This window comes from Anabrus simplex, chromosome 1 (genome assembly GCF_040414725.1).
Source record: "Anabrus simplex isolate iqAnaSimp1 chromosome 1, ASM4041472v1, whole genome shotgun sequence".
In the NCBI taxonomy this organism is placed as follows: domain Eukaryota; kingdom Metazoa; phylum Arthropoda; class Insecta; order Orthoptera; family Tettigoniidae; genus Anabrus; species Anabrus simplex.
Window position 1 is genome coordinate 1,589,373,320 of NC_090265.1, and position 14,056 is coordinate 1,589,387,375.

At 39.3% G+C, this 14,056-nt stretch overlaps 1 protein-coding gene across 3 annotated transcripts in view; it reads left to right on the forward strand.

Moving 5' to 3' along the window:
- Positions 1–14,056, forward strand: part of Sec31 (secretory 31) — a 386,738-nt gene that overhangs the window by 340,455 nt on the left and 32,227 nt on the right. For all 3 annotated transcript variants that reach the window (XM_067138230.2, XM_067138232.2, XM_067138231.2), the window contains 2 exons: positions 2,134–2,226; positions 13,404–13,658. In XM_067138230.2, coding sequence (XP_066994331.2) covers positions 2,134–2,226; positions 13,404–13,658 — 348 coding nt within the window. The remainder of the gene's footprint in view (positions 1–2,133; positions 2,227–13,403; positions 13,659–14,056) is intronic.

A 14,056-nucleotide genomic window follows, 5' to 3' on the forward strand; every position in this document is an offset into this window, starting at 1 on the left:
TTACAATGTTATATGGTTAATAATTTGTTAATGACAGTTATATTTTAACATTTTTCTGACTTTGGTTGGAATTATTTTCTAATAAAACTATAAATTGTTTAATTTTGTTGGAATAATTTGTTGTGTTTTTTGCAGGGTCTTTATTTAAAGTTTAGGGATTGGAATTATTTACTAAGGGAGATGTTCATAAATTTCCAAATTCTTTGCGATAATTAAAAAAGGACTAGGAAAACAACAGATACGGAATTTGCCCCCTTGGCGACTGCTCTAAATGCAGATCAGTGGTGATTTGATTGATTGATTGATTGATTGATTGATTGATTGATTGATTGATTGATTGATTGATTCATTCATTCATTCATTCATTCATTCATTCATTCATTCAGTCATTGATCGATTGATTGAAGTTTTGCAAGGAAGGCACGATGCTAGTCAAGTTGTAAACTTGTCGTGTGCAGCAATGGTAGCAGAGCTATCTGCAGCCTCAGGCTGACAACTGAGTGGTATGATGTAATGTTTATATGTGAGACTGATAAATGAAGTCACCTTATTGACTTCAGCAGAGTTTAGTAAATTATCGTTCCCATCACCCCAGTGTTAATGCATCAATTTTGGCAGTATATTTTCTATATGAACAGTTTTTAAGTACAATCTTGCTCAGAAAAGTTACTGTGTGTTTACATAAGAACAGTTGTTTTCATTGTGGGTGCTATTCAAAATATTTGTATTTCAAAGACTGCTGCTAGTTTCAGTTCATTCACAAATTTTCTGGCATCCTCTGCCCTCACAAGAACTGTAGAACATTTAGCAAGTTATATATACAACAGCAGTTCTAAATGTTTGAGAGACTGCAGCCTGATTAATTCTGTTTCTATAAGGTGAAAGCCTGGTTCCAAAAAATTACTCTTAAATAGATTGTTTAAAATTATTTTTTATGTTTGTACATTTAACTAATAATTAATATAAACTATGGCATAATCTCCTGTTTCTGGTAGTTTTTCCCTCCTTTTGCTTATCCTGGAGTTCATTTTATTGACTTGAGGGGAATGTATCACTAATTGTTACGTCAAGAATACCTTCAGTATGATATTTTTAATACTGAAATTAAGCAAAATCCCTTGTCTTTCATTCATATTAACATTTAAATCTGTATGCCTATTACTTTAAAAATGTTGTGACACTCAGGTTCCTGTACAAGCACATGCACTCTGAAATTCAAACTTGTTAAGAGACAGTATTCACTGTGACTATTCAGTAACGAGAATCGGATACGGGCTACCTTAATCATCTGTGTAAGTGGAAAAAAAAATTGTTTATACTGTCCAGTTAATTGGTCATCAACATCTCCAACACAGGGGCAATTTGTATGACCAGTCATAAACAGTGGTATCCTTGTCCTGAATGTTGAAAGATTTCTTTGTCTGAAATTTCCCTATCATTAAAAAAATAAGTGGCTTGGTCACTAACATTTGCTACACCAGTTAGAGTATTTAGTTATAACTTAGAAACAATCTGGGTCTGGGCTTTTAGATATAATCACAAAAATGATTCTCCTAAGTATTCCCATTATATATTTTTTCCTGAAAAATGCTTAGGAAAGTAAATTATGAATTCCAGGTATTATGTCCTGGCTCAGTATAATTGATGCCAGGGCCCATTGGTTGAGAAACACTAATATATGGTTGAACATCTTACAGTATGAGATTTTACGAATGTCTGCTAACCTGTTAAGAGGTGCCAAATGCATTTGAGAACTCAGGGATTTTTAATTTTAGCATTTCCTTTAGTGCCAGATAAGTTTTTAGTCTCTTAGATTCACCTGAAATAGCTTTCTGTGACTGTTATTTGATGCCAGTGGCACACATTTTAATGGTCAGCAGATGAGTGCCAAAGTGGCAGCTTGCTGTGGCTTGGTGTTGCTGCTGCACAATCATAAAATAAAGGCCCTGTATTTAATCTGTAGGAAAAGCCACGGATGTACAATTATTTTTGGTGTCTATATTGAATGACAGTTGCATTATAGCCTACTGTAATGTTTCTGGTAGAATTCTACTTGTTCTCATGGTTTACAATTTTGTAAATATTTTACTTGTAGACCAATTTTAAATCCTTTTATTTGGTATTTATTTCTAGCCTAAGTCGGATTATACACCTCAAGCTCCTATTACACACCCTCTGTATGGTAGTATTCCACAGGAAGCTCTTCCATCAAACATGCCACCAAATGTAAGTATGATTTTCTTAATAAGATATTAAGTTCCCATCAGGGAACTTTAATTTATTGCTGCCAATTGAGAACATTAAATGAATTCATGTAGCTCAGTCATAAAAAAACTATAAAAATGTAACAAATGCAATTCCTCATACGTCGGGCAAACAAGGCGCAGTTTCACGACTAGATATTCAGAGCATGTCAACGCTATAAGATATAATAAGTTTTCAGCAATAGGTCAACATATCTCTGACTCCAACCACAGGTTTACCGACATTGAACATGATTTAGAGATCCTTCAAATGGCCAATAAAGGGCCTCTCATGAATATAATTGAAAATTGTTTTATCCATTTTGATCAATACTTTAATCTTAACTTCAACTTAAGTGAAATTTCTGAGAAGCCTAACATCCTTTTTAATTTTTTTAATTAACTTGTTTAAAAATATCAGATTTCCAAACACTAGCGCAATTTTCAAGCCATGTGCAGTACGCATCCCTGTCACTTACCCCCACTACCTCATCCCTCTGCCCCACCTTAGCCCTACTCCCCAGCTTTAGCTCCTCCTTTTTCCCCCCTTCCCCTCCTCTCACCCTCCCTTCCCCTCCGTTACTCGGCCCCTATTATTGCTCTCTTCAGTAGCCCAGCTCCTCTCCTTTCAACAACTGTGTCATCACGCTGCTCAAGGTGAGTTCGCCTCTTTTCCATTGTCTTTCTTTTGTCTATGTACATTTATATCACGCCTAATTTGGCTTTCAATCTTTTCGTCATATCTCCACGTTTCCATATCGAACTGGGAATCACAATGTTGATTCAAATTATGGTCTTCACATGACCACATTGTTGGCTTCAGAACCACCTGAATTACTACAACTTAAGAGAACAAGGTTTACTCTTTCCACTGATAACACGTTACCTTATGATCTATGCACCTCAAGCTGGGCTATTCTCTTGTGTATCAAGACTCAACAACTGGGATACCTTCCCAAATTTTGTACTTTACGGTCAGACGCACCTCATCATTTTAACTTGTTGTAATCTAACATTGACATTATAGTCCGACTCGTTGGCTGAACGGTCAGCGTACTGGCCTTCGGTTCAGAGGGTCCCCGGTTCGATTCCCGGCCAGGTTGGGGATTTTAACCTTAATTGGTTAATTCCAGTGGCACGGGGGCTGCGTGTATGTGTTGTCTTCATCATTTCATCCTCATCACGATGTGCAGGTCGCCTACGGGTGTCAAATAGAAAGACCTGCACCTGACAAGCCGAACCCATCCAGGGATATCCCAGCACTAAAAGCCATACGACATTTCATTTCCTTGACATTATAGGTGCTGTCATGTGTTTTATTTGGCCATACGCATCTTACTCTCATCAGTTTAATGTTGCACTTAAAATTTGTCTTAGTAGGTGCAGTCAAGTGTTTTACAAGATACACCTTATGTTCTATACACCTCAAGCTGGACTATTTTCTCGTGTATCAAACCTTAACAACTGGATTACCTTCTCTGATTTGCTTTCAACGTTTTAACTTGTTACAATTTAACTTTTAACATTTGTCATTGTATTTGCTGTCATATGTTTTATATTTTAACTAGTCATAATTCAACATTTGTCTTGTAGATGCTATCATGTGTTTTATATTGTTGTTTGATAAGTTTTGATGTGTTTTGCTCAATTGATTCATTGGCTGATGATGACGTGCAATGAGCGTTGAAACTAGTACCAATCTTCTTTAAACGACATGTAATACATACATCAATAAATATTCATTGTATTGAAAAGGTGGACCCTCAACATTTTCATTTTACTGTAATCCCAGTTCAATACGGAACAGAATGAAGTTTCTAACTTTCAATATAAATACCAGTCTTTTGCTTGGGCTTATCAGTTGGAAACTGCACCTTTTCAAGATATTGGCTATCTAGTACACTGTTGTGACACCATTCTGTAATAAGCACAATGCAGTGTCAATGTACACTAGTGTCCAAAAGTTAAGCATAATCACTAAACGAGACCATACCGCCTGATAGGAATGTCAGACGGATTGAACAAATGGAAGCTGACTCACACACCATATGTCACACAACTTGTCCAAAAAAACAGTGTCAGAAAGGTTCTGATAGCTAAGGTACACCTTTGACAACAACTAACAAAACTTGGCAATGTTTCCACAACAAATATGCTGGCCAGTCCATGCGATGAATGTCTTCCCCAGCCAGAAATTCATCCACCAGAGCAGCGCGGTGCGGTCGCGTATCATCGTCCATTAAGAGGAAGTCTGGACCAACCGCACCTCTGAAGAGTCGAACATGTGCTCTCAGTACCTCATCCCTGTATCTCCGAGTGTTAAGTGTTCCTCGGACCATCCATGAAGATGTGCAGGTCCATACGGCCATTCAACATAATGCCGCTCCACACCATGATGCCACCACCACCATACTGGTCCCGTTCCACGATGTTCCTTTGGTTGTATTGGCTACCCAGTTTTCCCCAGATTAATGTGCGACGGAAATCGTCTTGCAAACTGAAGCGGGATTCATCTGTGAAGAGCACATGCCTCCATTCATTCGTGGTCCAGTTTCGATGTTGACGGCTCCACAGTAAACGGGCCCGTCTCTGTGCTGGAGTGAGCAGGACACACACCGCTGGACATCGGACGAACAGCCCTGCCTACAATTGTCTTGCAGGTGCACTCCGATTTCTTTGGGCAGTTAAGGCCAGATATCAGTCCTGCTGTGGGGCTGTTACCCTTGGTTGACCTGGTACTGGCCTATGACTGACATCTCCTATGTCTCGAAATCGTCTCCAAAGCCTGGAAATGATACTTTGTGGCACATTCAAGGATACGGCGACTTCGGTCTGTGTCTGGCCTGCTTCCAGGCGGCCGAGTATTCTACCCTGCAAAACGGCGTCCAGATGGTGTCATTGTGCCATTGTGTGGTCATGTTCACCATGAAGCTGCACTCCGCACACTATAACAGGGCAAACACGACTGAGGGAATATGGGGCACAGGCACTGGCTGTGTTTACCTTGTGGTTACGCCACTAGTCAAAGCAGGGAACACTCCTTTCCTATACAGAGCAAACATGTAAGGTTGGTAGGTACATATGTCATGCAATTTGTGGTCTATTTTCTGTTGCCTGCTTACTCATAACTTATGCTTTTGGATGCTAGTGTACTAGATATGTCTTCTCGTGCTATATTTCACCTGCTAGGCTTCCATGATCAAAAATCAAGTTTATAATTAAAATTAAGTGTAATTTATTACTTCTGATTGAGTACATTAAATAAATGTATAAACTTATGTACCATTTAGTTACTTTTAATTTGAAATTTTGTAGGAGTTATTGTGGTGAGGAATCTCAGTTTTCTGCTCTACAGTGAAATCTCCATACAACAATAACAGATACAAGTATTATCCCCTCTGTAATGATAAACTATTTCGGTCCTGGCGTTAATTCCATTAATTCAATGTAAAATTCCTCTCGATTTAATGATACTCTTGTTAGCAATAAGTCTCTCCAGTATAATTGCCTTTTCAGCCCCGACAATATGTTTTCCTCCCAGTACTACGATAATCCAAGCACAAAGGTAATTGGAACATCTGAGGGGGTGAGTTTCAAACCCTGTCACATGGCGGTTTCAACCATATTGAGGTAGGCATGCCATCCACTTATTAATACCAAGCTACCATGTGCTGAAGAGTTATCTTGCATAAGTCAACCTTATATCAGCCATGATATAAGGCTTCCAATATTGGGGTGAGTTTCAAAACCACCACCACCATCATCATCCATTTCCCTCATCCAACTCCTGCCGTATTGGGATGTTTATAGAACCTTTCCGTCTTCCTCTCTCCGACCACCATTAACAGTGTCCCACTTCTGATTATACTATTCTTGATCCTTTTTAGCCACCTTAGTCTGAGTCTCCCTCTTGCACTCCCTCCTCCTGTCTGGGTCTCATCATCCGTTTCAGCATCCTTTCCACTTCCATCCTCTTAACATGTGCAAACTATCTAAGTTTACCCCTCTCCATTCTGTCGTCAGACATTTCTGTTGCAGAGGGAAAGGGGGTTGATGTTTCATTGAACATCAAGCATTTTAGTATGCATTGGGGAAATGATACTTGTCTGCAGTATTACAAACATGTAATTGAAAACAGCAGTATAATTTGAAATGTGAACACGAATGAGCATGATGAAATGTGTGAACAGGATCTGCAGAATTAAGTTAGAACATTGATGTTGTGTAAAACAAATTGCCTATTAAGCCTAAACTTGTATAATCACTTGCTGTTTCACATTGCTAATTCAGAGGCAAATAAACCATTATGTTATTAATATTACAAAAGTTATACTTGCTCTAAAAATATTCTACACCATTATTTTTCAGCATTCTCTGCCATTTGAGTTTCAAAACTAACAGTGAGCAAATAAAATACTAAAAATTTGTGGCAACAATAGCTTCACATCTCCTAATATTCTGGATACTTAATGGGATTATGAACAACAGTTAGTTCCCAAATTTGCCGTAGTAAGCAGAATAGTATAGAAGTTACAGGTTTTCCTCTTTTATCTTAAAATTTTAAAGAAGTCACATTGCAGATTTTGCTCGGAGGAAAGTAGCCGACCTAAAGCTGCTATACAAAGCAGCTAATGGTCTGTTTAGGTCTCCAGATTTAGCTTCCTTATTCCCTCTTCACGTCCCATCCTGTAGTACCAGAATGAAGAACCTATTCCATATTCCTTACTCCCACCTTTCTCTCACCCAAAGGTCCCTTTCTATACGTATTCCAGCAATGTTTAATACATTATCTATCAACAAGAACCTAGATATCTTCGTATTGTTTCCTTCCTTCTGTCATGATATTTCTAATATAACTTAATTTTCCTTCTTGTTCTTTCCCGTTCTGCTTCTCTATTTACTGTAAATGTATTTTTTCTTTGTTAATATCGTTGTTTATGTAAATATGTATTATACATGACTGTACAGTTTTATTGTGTATATTTGTGTCCTTTGTAAATATTTATATATCTTTCATTTTAGATTCATATCTATTGTACATAGCTCGGATCTTTGTAATTCAGCGTTATGCTGTTGATCCTGAATAAATAAATAAATAAATAAATAAACTTTTCCCCTCATCTGTTACTATCATATGAAGATTGAACTTTCATATTGTGTAAGCATAGTAAGCAACAGTGTTCATTTCTTTGTACTTGTCTGAGGGGTAGGTTTATTGAGCAATTTTGGGAACTTGGTAGTGTGCATACCAGAAGGATTTAAACAGAGCAGTACTGTGGCTTGCAAGAAATCAGCTTCATTTCCTGTGTCAAATCTTATTTACGTTAAATTTACCTTCTTTTTCTTCTTCTTCTACTGCTTTTCCCACACCTGTGGGGTTGTGGGTGCGCACTGTGTTGCGCATGTGGATTTGGCCCTGTTTTACGGCCGGATACCCTTCCTGACGCCAACCTTATATGGAAGGATGTATCACTAATGCGTGTTTCTGTGGCGGTTGGTAGTGTGTTGTCTGAGTATGAAGAGGAAAGTGTTGGAACAAGCACAAACACTCAGTCCCTGAGCCAGAAGAATTAATCAACGTGATTAAAATCCCTGACCCGGCCAGGAATCGAACCCGGGAACCTCTGAACCGAAGGCCTCAACGCTGACCATTCAGCCAATGAGTCGGACTTATGTTTGATCCACCTGTTTGATAGTATATATTTGCTTTAAGCAAATAAATTATTTGTAGAACATGTTTTATTCCTTAAGAACAGTTACATAACATTGCTTAGGTGAAATTAATGCTTAAAACAAAACTAATTTAGAAAAGATAAAAATAATGAAGTTGCTGAGTATGAAGAGGAAAGTGTTGGAACAAACACAAACACTCAGTCCCTGAGCCAGAAGAATTAATCAAACACAATTAAAATCCCTTACCCAGCCAGGACTTATGTTAGAAACTGTCGCACCGACACACATAGGTCTTATGGCGGCAATGATACAGGAAGGGGCTAGGAATGGGAAGGAAGTGACCGTGGCCTTAATTAAGGTACAGCCCCAACATTTGCCTGGTGTGAAAATGGGAAACCACGGAAAACCATTTTCAGGGCTGCTGACAGTAGGCTTCAAACCCACTATTTCCCGAATACTGGATACTGGCCACACTTAAGCGACTGCAGCTATCGAGCTCGGTCTAACCTAATTTAAAACAGTTTCTTATTAAGTGGATGTTAAAAATTTGTTAGTATACAGCACTTTTGTTCATATGTGATATGTATGTTTTCTTAGTTGTTCATTTTTAAAAAGTTTTTGGAAAGGACTTTTTCATGTCCATGTTACATCTTAATTGAAAAACTGTTCTCTTCAGCTGTTCTTCTTTTCCGAAGTAAGTATTGTTGTTTGATTTAATTTGGTGAAAATGGGTCTCTTGAATTTTTGTTTATTAGGTGATCCTCTGAAGCTGATTTTTGTCTAGGTAAAGTCCTTGTGGTTTCCAGTGGGTCAATATCAACTTCTGCGAGATATTTTTGGGTGTCTACTAGCCAGCACACTTTTGTTTGTTGTGTTCCATTGATAATGAAAAAGATTTTCTTGGTCAATCGTGAGTCATCCATTCGTGCTAAATGTTCGTATAATTTCATACGTCTTTTGCGTGCAAGTGAATTGAATCGCTCAGTCGATGAATAGAGTTGCACCGAGTTTTCTTGCATCCCAATGCCATCTTCAAACTTGGGTCTGAATATTTTCCTCAGTATCTGTCGTTCCATTTTCTCAATGTCTCTAATGTTGATGATGTTTCAGTTGCGTAGAATGCCTCTGGGAGAACAGCAGTGTTGTAGTGTCGGAGTTTGGCCTTGGTGGAAAGTGATTTCTTGTTGTGAATGGTCTAGGTGATTGTATAGGCTTTACGTAATTTTTCAGCACGGCTTTTGTTGGCTTCTCTTTCGCTGACAGTGCTCCCGATAATTTCACCTAAGTACTTAAACTGTTTTACTTTTGTGACGCTGCCATATTGGGTCACAAGTGGCACCAGGTTTGAGTTCTTGGTGTCCATGTACTTTGTTTTTTCGTAAGAGATGTGGAGGCCAGTTTTGACAGCAATCTCATGAAGCTTCCCATTGGCACGTCTGGCTTCCTCAGGAGTTCGGTTAATTTTTGCTAGGTCGTCAGCGAAAGCAAGGCATTTTATGTTGATCCATTTAGGTTTTATTCCCATATGGATTCCAAGTACTTCTTTCTCCCGAGTTTTAAAAACCTTGTTTAGTACTAGGTTGAACAGCAGTGGGGACAGCCCATCACCTGTCTAACACCTGTTCTAATTTCAAAAGGTTCAGAGATTTCACCCATGAATTTCACTTTAGAGGTTGTGTCTGTCAATGTTTGTTGAATTAACGTGGTTGTTTTGTTGTCAACGCCCTTTTCCGGAGTACATTAAACAGGGTGTCACGATCAACAGAGTCGTATGCTTTTTTAAAATCTACGAAAATGATTACTGTAGGGTTCGACTGGTGATGTTGGAGAATCATCTTCAGGTTCCAGATCTGTTCCACGCAAGATCGATGCGGTCAGAAGCCCGCCTGGTATGCACCGATCTTGTGTACTGTCTGGTGTTCCAATCTAGTAAGGAGGGCGCGTGAAAGCACTTTGTATGCAGTCGGCAGAAGTAAGATGCCTCGGTAATTATTGGGTTCATCTTGTCGCCCTTTTGGTGCAGTGGGTGGATCAAGGCAGTTTTCCAGTCTGCAGATATGACTCCGCTCTCCCATATATTTGCAATGAAGGCTTGTATTCGGTCAATCAGGAGTTCACCTCCAATCTTGAACATCTCGGCGATTATGCCATCTTCTCCTGGTGCTTTATTGTTTTTGAGATTTCATATGATACTTCGTACCTCATCATGTGTAGGTGGAACTGAATAGGCCCTATTTGGAATTGCTGTTTCTTCATAGGTGGTTCACAGTTGTGTAACTTCTCAAAGTGCTGCTTCAGGATGTAACAGTTGGCCTTTGTGTTGGTCTCCATTGTCCCATCAGGGCGATGACCTTGTAGTTGCTCAATTCTTCCCTAAAGCTTCTGTAGAAATTCCGTGTGTTGTTTCTTTTGAAGTCGTCATCAATTTCTTCTAGTCTTTTGAGGTGGTATATGCGTTTAATTCATCTGAGTATTTTGGACATTTGCTTCTGGGTTTCTGAAAATATCTTCCAATTCTCTGGCGTTTGGTGGCTGTGCCAATTCTTCCAGGTTCGAATACGTGATTCCAGAACTTTGTCACAGTCAGAGATTCACCACCTGTGTTTCAGTTTCTGTGGGGTTTGGCCGAGTTTTCTTGATGATTCTTGGATGGTCTCAAGAAGTGTGTCCCATATTTGTACATTTGTTTGTAATGATTGCGCAAACTCTTGTGTATGTTCTTTCAGATATTCCGGGTCAATCCATGGGATTTTAGATTTTTTATACTTTTTTCGATTGGGTCTGAATCGAATTTTGATTTGTTAGTGATTGTGGTCAGACTCCGCATAACCCTTGTGTATTCTCACGTTCATAATTTCCGGGGAAAACTTTCTGGTTATCGCTACATGGTCAATCTGATATTCGCCAATGTGATTAATTGGTGATTTCCATGTACTCGTTTTTCATGGTGGTTTCTTAAAATGTGTAAACATCAATTGGAGATTGGCCATTCCACATACATTGATAAACGATGCCCATTGGCATTGGTCTTTCTGTGTGTTGAGAAATCTCCAATGATATGCCCGTGTTCTTGCTCTCTACCAATTTGTGCATTAAAATCTCCAAGGAGAATCTTGATATGATGCTGACAGATCTTTGTAAGTGCTTGTTGCAGATGTGACCAGAATATCTCAACTTTGTTTTTATCGGGTTCATTGTTGACTGGAGCATGTGCATTCACTATTGTGTAGGCCTTGTTGGTGCATTTAACTGTGAGTACCAATATAGTTGGTCTGTTCTAGGACATTATAAATTTTCTGGCTAACTCATTCCTGGTTGCCAGCATCTCACCCCTGCGTGCTTAGTTGGGCTCATCAGTTGGTACCAAGACGCATGGCTAGTGCATACCGTGGAGGCCACTGCATAGGCTACTTAGAGATAGTGGCAGTGCCAATGCACTATGAGAGACTTTGCCTCATTTTCAAAAATTGATGCCTGCCTGGCCATCAGATGATAAAGATGTTGATTCCCATAGGGAAAAGTTATTACCATTATCTCAGTAGATACTCACAACATGGAAGAGTACTGCAGGTTGAACTATGAGCCCCTTAATACCATAAAATGAAAGAATAGAGCCTTGTGCTATGCCTTGATCAACTAGACATGGCAATGGTAGAAATTTAGAATAGTTTATTTTCACTTCTGTTAATGATTTCAGTTAATTGCCATCTGTTATTCAAATTTGAATTTGCTAAGTCTAATGTTAGCCCTGTGATGCCATAGGTTTCTGTCATCTTTTTAAATGGTGAGGGTATTTTGTATATTTAATAGTTCATGTCCTGTGTCATGTAGTGCCATCAGGTGTTCTCGAAATCATCTTCCAGTTTGTCCAGTGTAAAAATGTTCACACCGGGCGAGTTGGCCGTGCGTGTAGAGGTGTGCGGCTGTGAGCTTGCATCCGGGAGATAGTAGGTTCGAATCCCACTATCGGCAGCCCTGAAGATGGTTTTCCGTGGTTTCCCATTTTCACGCCAGGCAAATGCTGGGGCTGTACCTTAATTAAGGCCACGGCCGCTTCCTTCCAACTCCTAGGCCTTTCCTATCCCATCGTCGCTATAAGACCTATCTGTGTCGGTGCGACGTAAAACCCCTAGCAAAAAAAAATGTTCACAGTTGTTACAGGTTATTTTATATACACCAGTCTGTTTGAATTTTTCTGGTATATTGACTGAGTGTGATAGAATCTGACCCAGGTCTTTTATGGTTGAGAAGCTGATGGGTATATTATGTTTATTGTTCATAAAGAATTAATTTGCAGTCTCGGACAAGGCCTACATGAAAACAGGGTTTTGTTTTAGGTCTTAAAGCCAGTAAGAAGAATTAAAAGAATTGTATAATTTAACAGAGCTATTGGTAGGAAAAAAATTATGTTGATGGTCGCATAGTTGAAGTCCAGTACATGCAAGTGTTCAAATATAAAGGTGCGAGCTGAGAGACAAAGTTTCAAGACCGGAGCTGGTCTGATCGTATATCAATAAAATCATAGTCTTTCCCCTTACCTCACCACATGGAAAAAATATGTTGGAGTTGCTCCAAATAAAGATTCCCGCGAACTAGGGAATAAAAGTCGGTTCTGCTCTCCACCAATGTATCAACACACATTGATTTAGTGTGCTTCACTGAGGGGTATTTATACCCCGATTTGTCAAAGCACTCTGAAACAACACACAAGAAAACAACACAATAGAACATTCTGGAAGTATGGTGACATAGCGGGTGAAGTTGAGCCAGAGATCAGGGAACAGTCCGAGTGAAGGCAGGGTAGATACTAGTACTGTAACATGATGAACGAGATCCTTGAAGTTGGAATGTTGGAATTAAACGAAGGTAAGCCAATGTTGGTACAAGTGGGAGTTGATGGAGAGTTCAGTGGTTATTATGGAGTGGTAAGACTCTAAGAGTTAAAAAAAAATACAATTCTAGACTGCTTAATAGAATTCACAATCTCAGTAACACTACCAGCTAAAGTACTTTTTTTTTTTTTTTTCTTTTTTTTTTGCTAGGGGTTTTACATTGCACCGACACAGATAGGTCTTATGGCGACGATGGGATAGGAAAGGCCTAGGAGTTGGAAGGAAGCGGCCGTGGCCTTAATTAAGGTACAGCCCCAGCATTTGCCTGGTGTGAAAATGGGAAACCACGGAAAACCATCTTCAGGGCTGCCGATAGTGGGATTCGAACCTACTATCTCCCGGATGCAAGCTCACAGCCGCGCGCCTCTACGCACACGGCCAACTCGCTCGGTACCTAAAGTACTACTGCACTTTCAGATATTATTATAGTGTCCTCAGCATATGAAACCAAATTATATTGCTTTCTTTGAACATGTGCTTCAACAATTATTCTTAAATAGACATCTTATTTCAAAAATAATTTCTTCAGTTTCACAGTTCTTTTTTCATCTTATCATGTCCACATTTCTTGCATTTTTGTTTCATTTTGTATCAGATGGCAATGAATGGTGGATTTATGGATCCTAGTAATCCGTACAACCAAGTTCATCAGCAGTCACAGCAGTTCCAGCCTCAGCAGCAGCAGCAACTAATGCAGCCATTACATCAGCAGCAACAGCAGCAACCTGTTGCCCCTGCAAAAGTAGCTGAACCTCCTAAACCTAAAGGACCAGTTCCCGAAGAACACATGTACCTACAAACAGTATTTGATGAACTTCGGAACAGGTGTTTAAATGCAGCCAGTAATCCGGTAAGTGCATTAGAAAACTAACAAGATGATATTTCAGACTGCTAGACTTTATAGCAGTTATTATGAATTTGTATGGCCTCTGTACCTCAACTGTATCTGTTAGTTATGAGAATTCTGCAACATAAATCTCAGTATATTGTACTTTGGAGCCAGGGATATTAATCATTTACAATTAAAAACCCGTGACCCAGCCGGAAATTGAACCCGGGACTGCCGGGTGACAGGCGGACACGTTGCCACCTACACCGCGGGGACAGACTAACCAGGGTATGATAGTCATCAACAATCTTAATAAAATAATTAAGTTTCCAGAAGGGAACATAATTTCACAGATTGTGTATATTAAAATACTCAAGCTCTTTAGGACTTTTCAGTAATGCAGTTTCATGCTTGGTAGT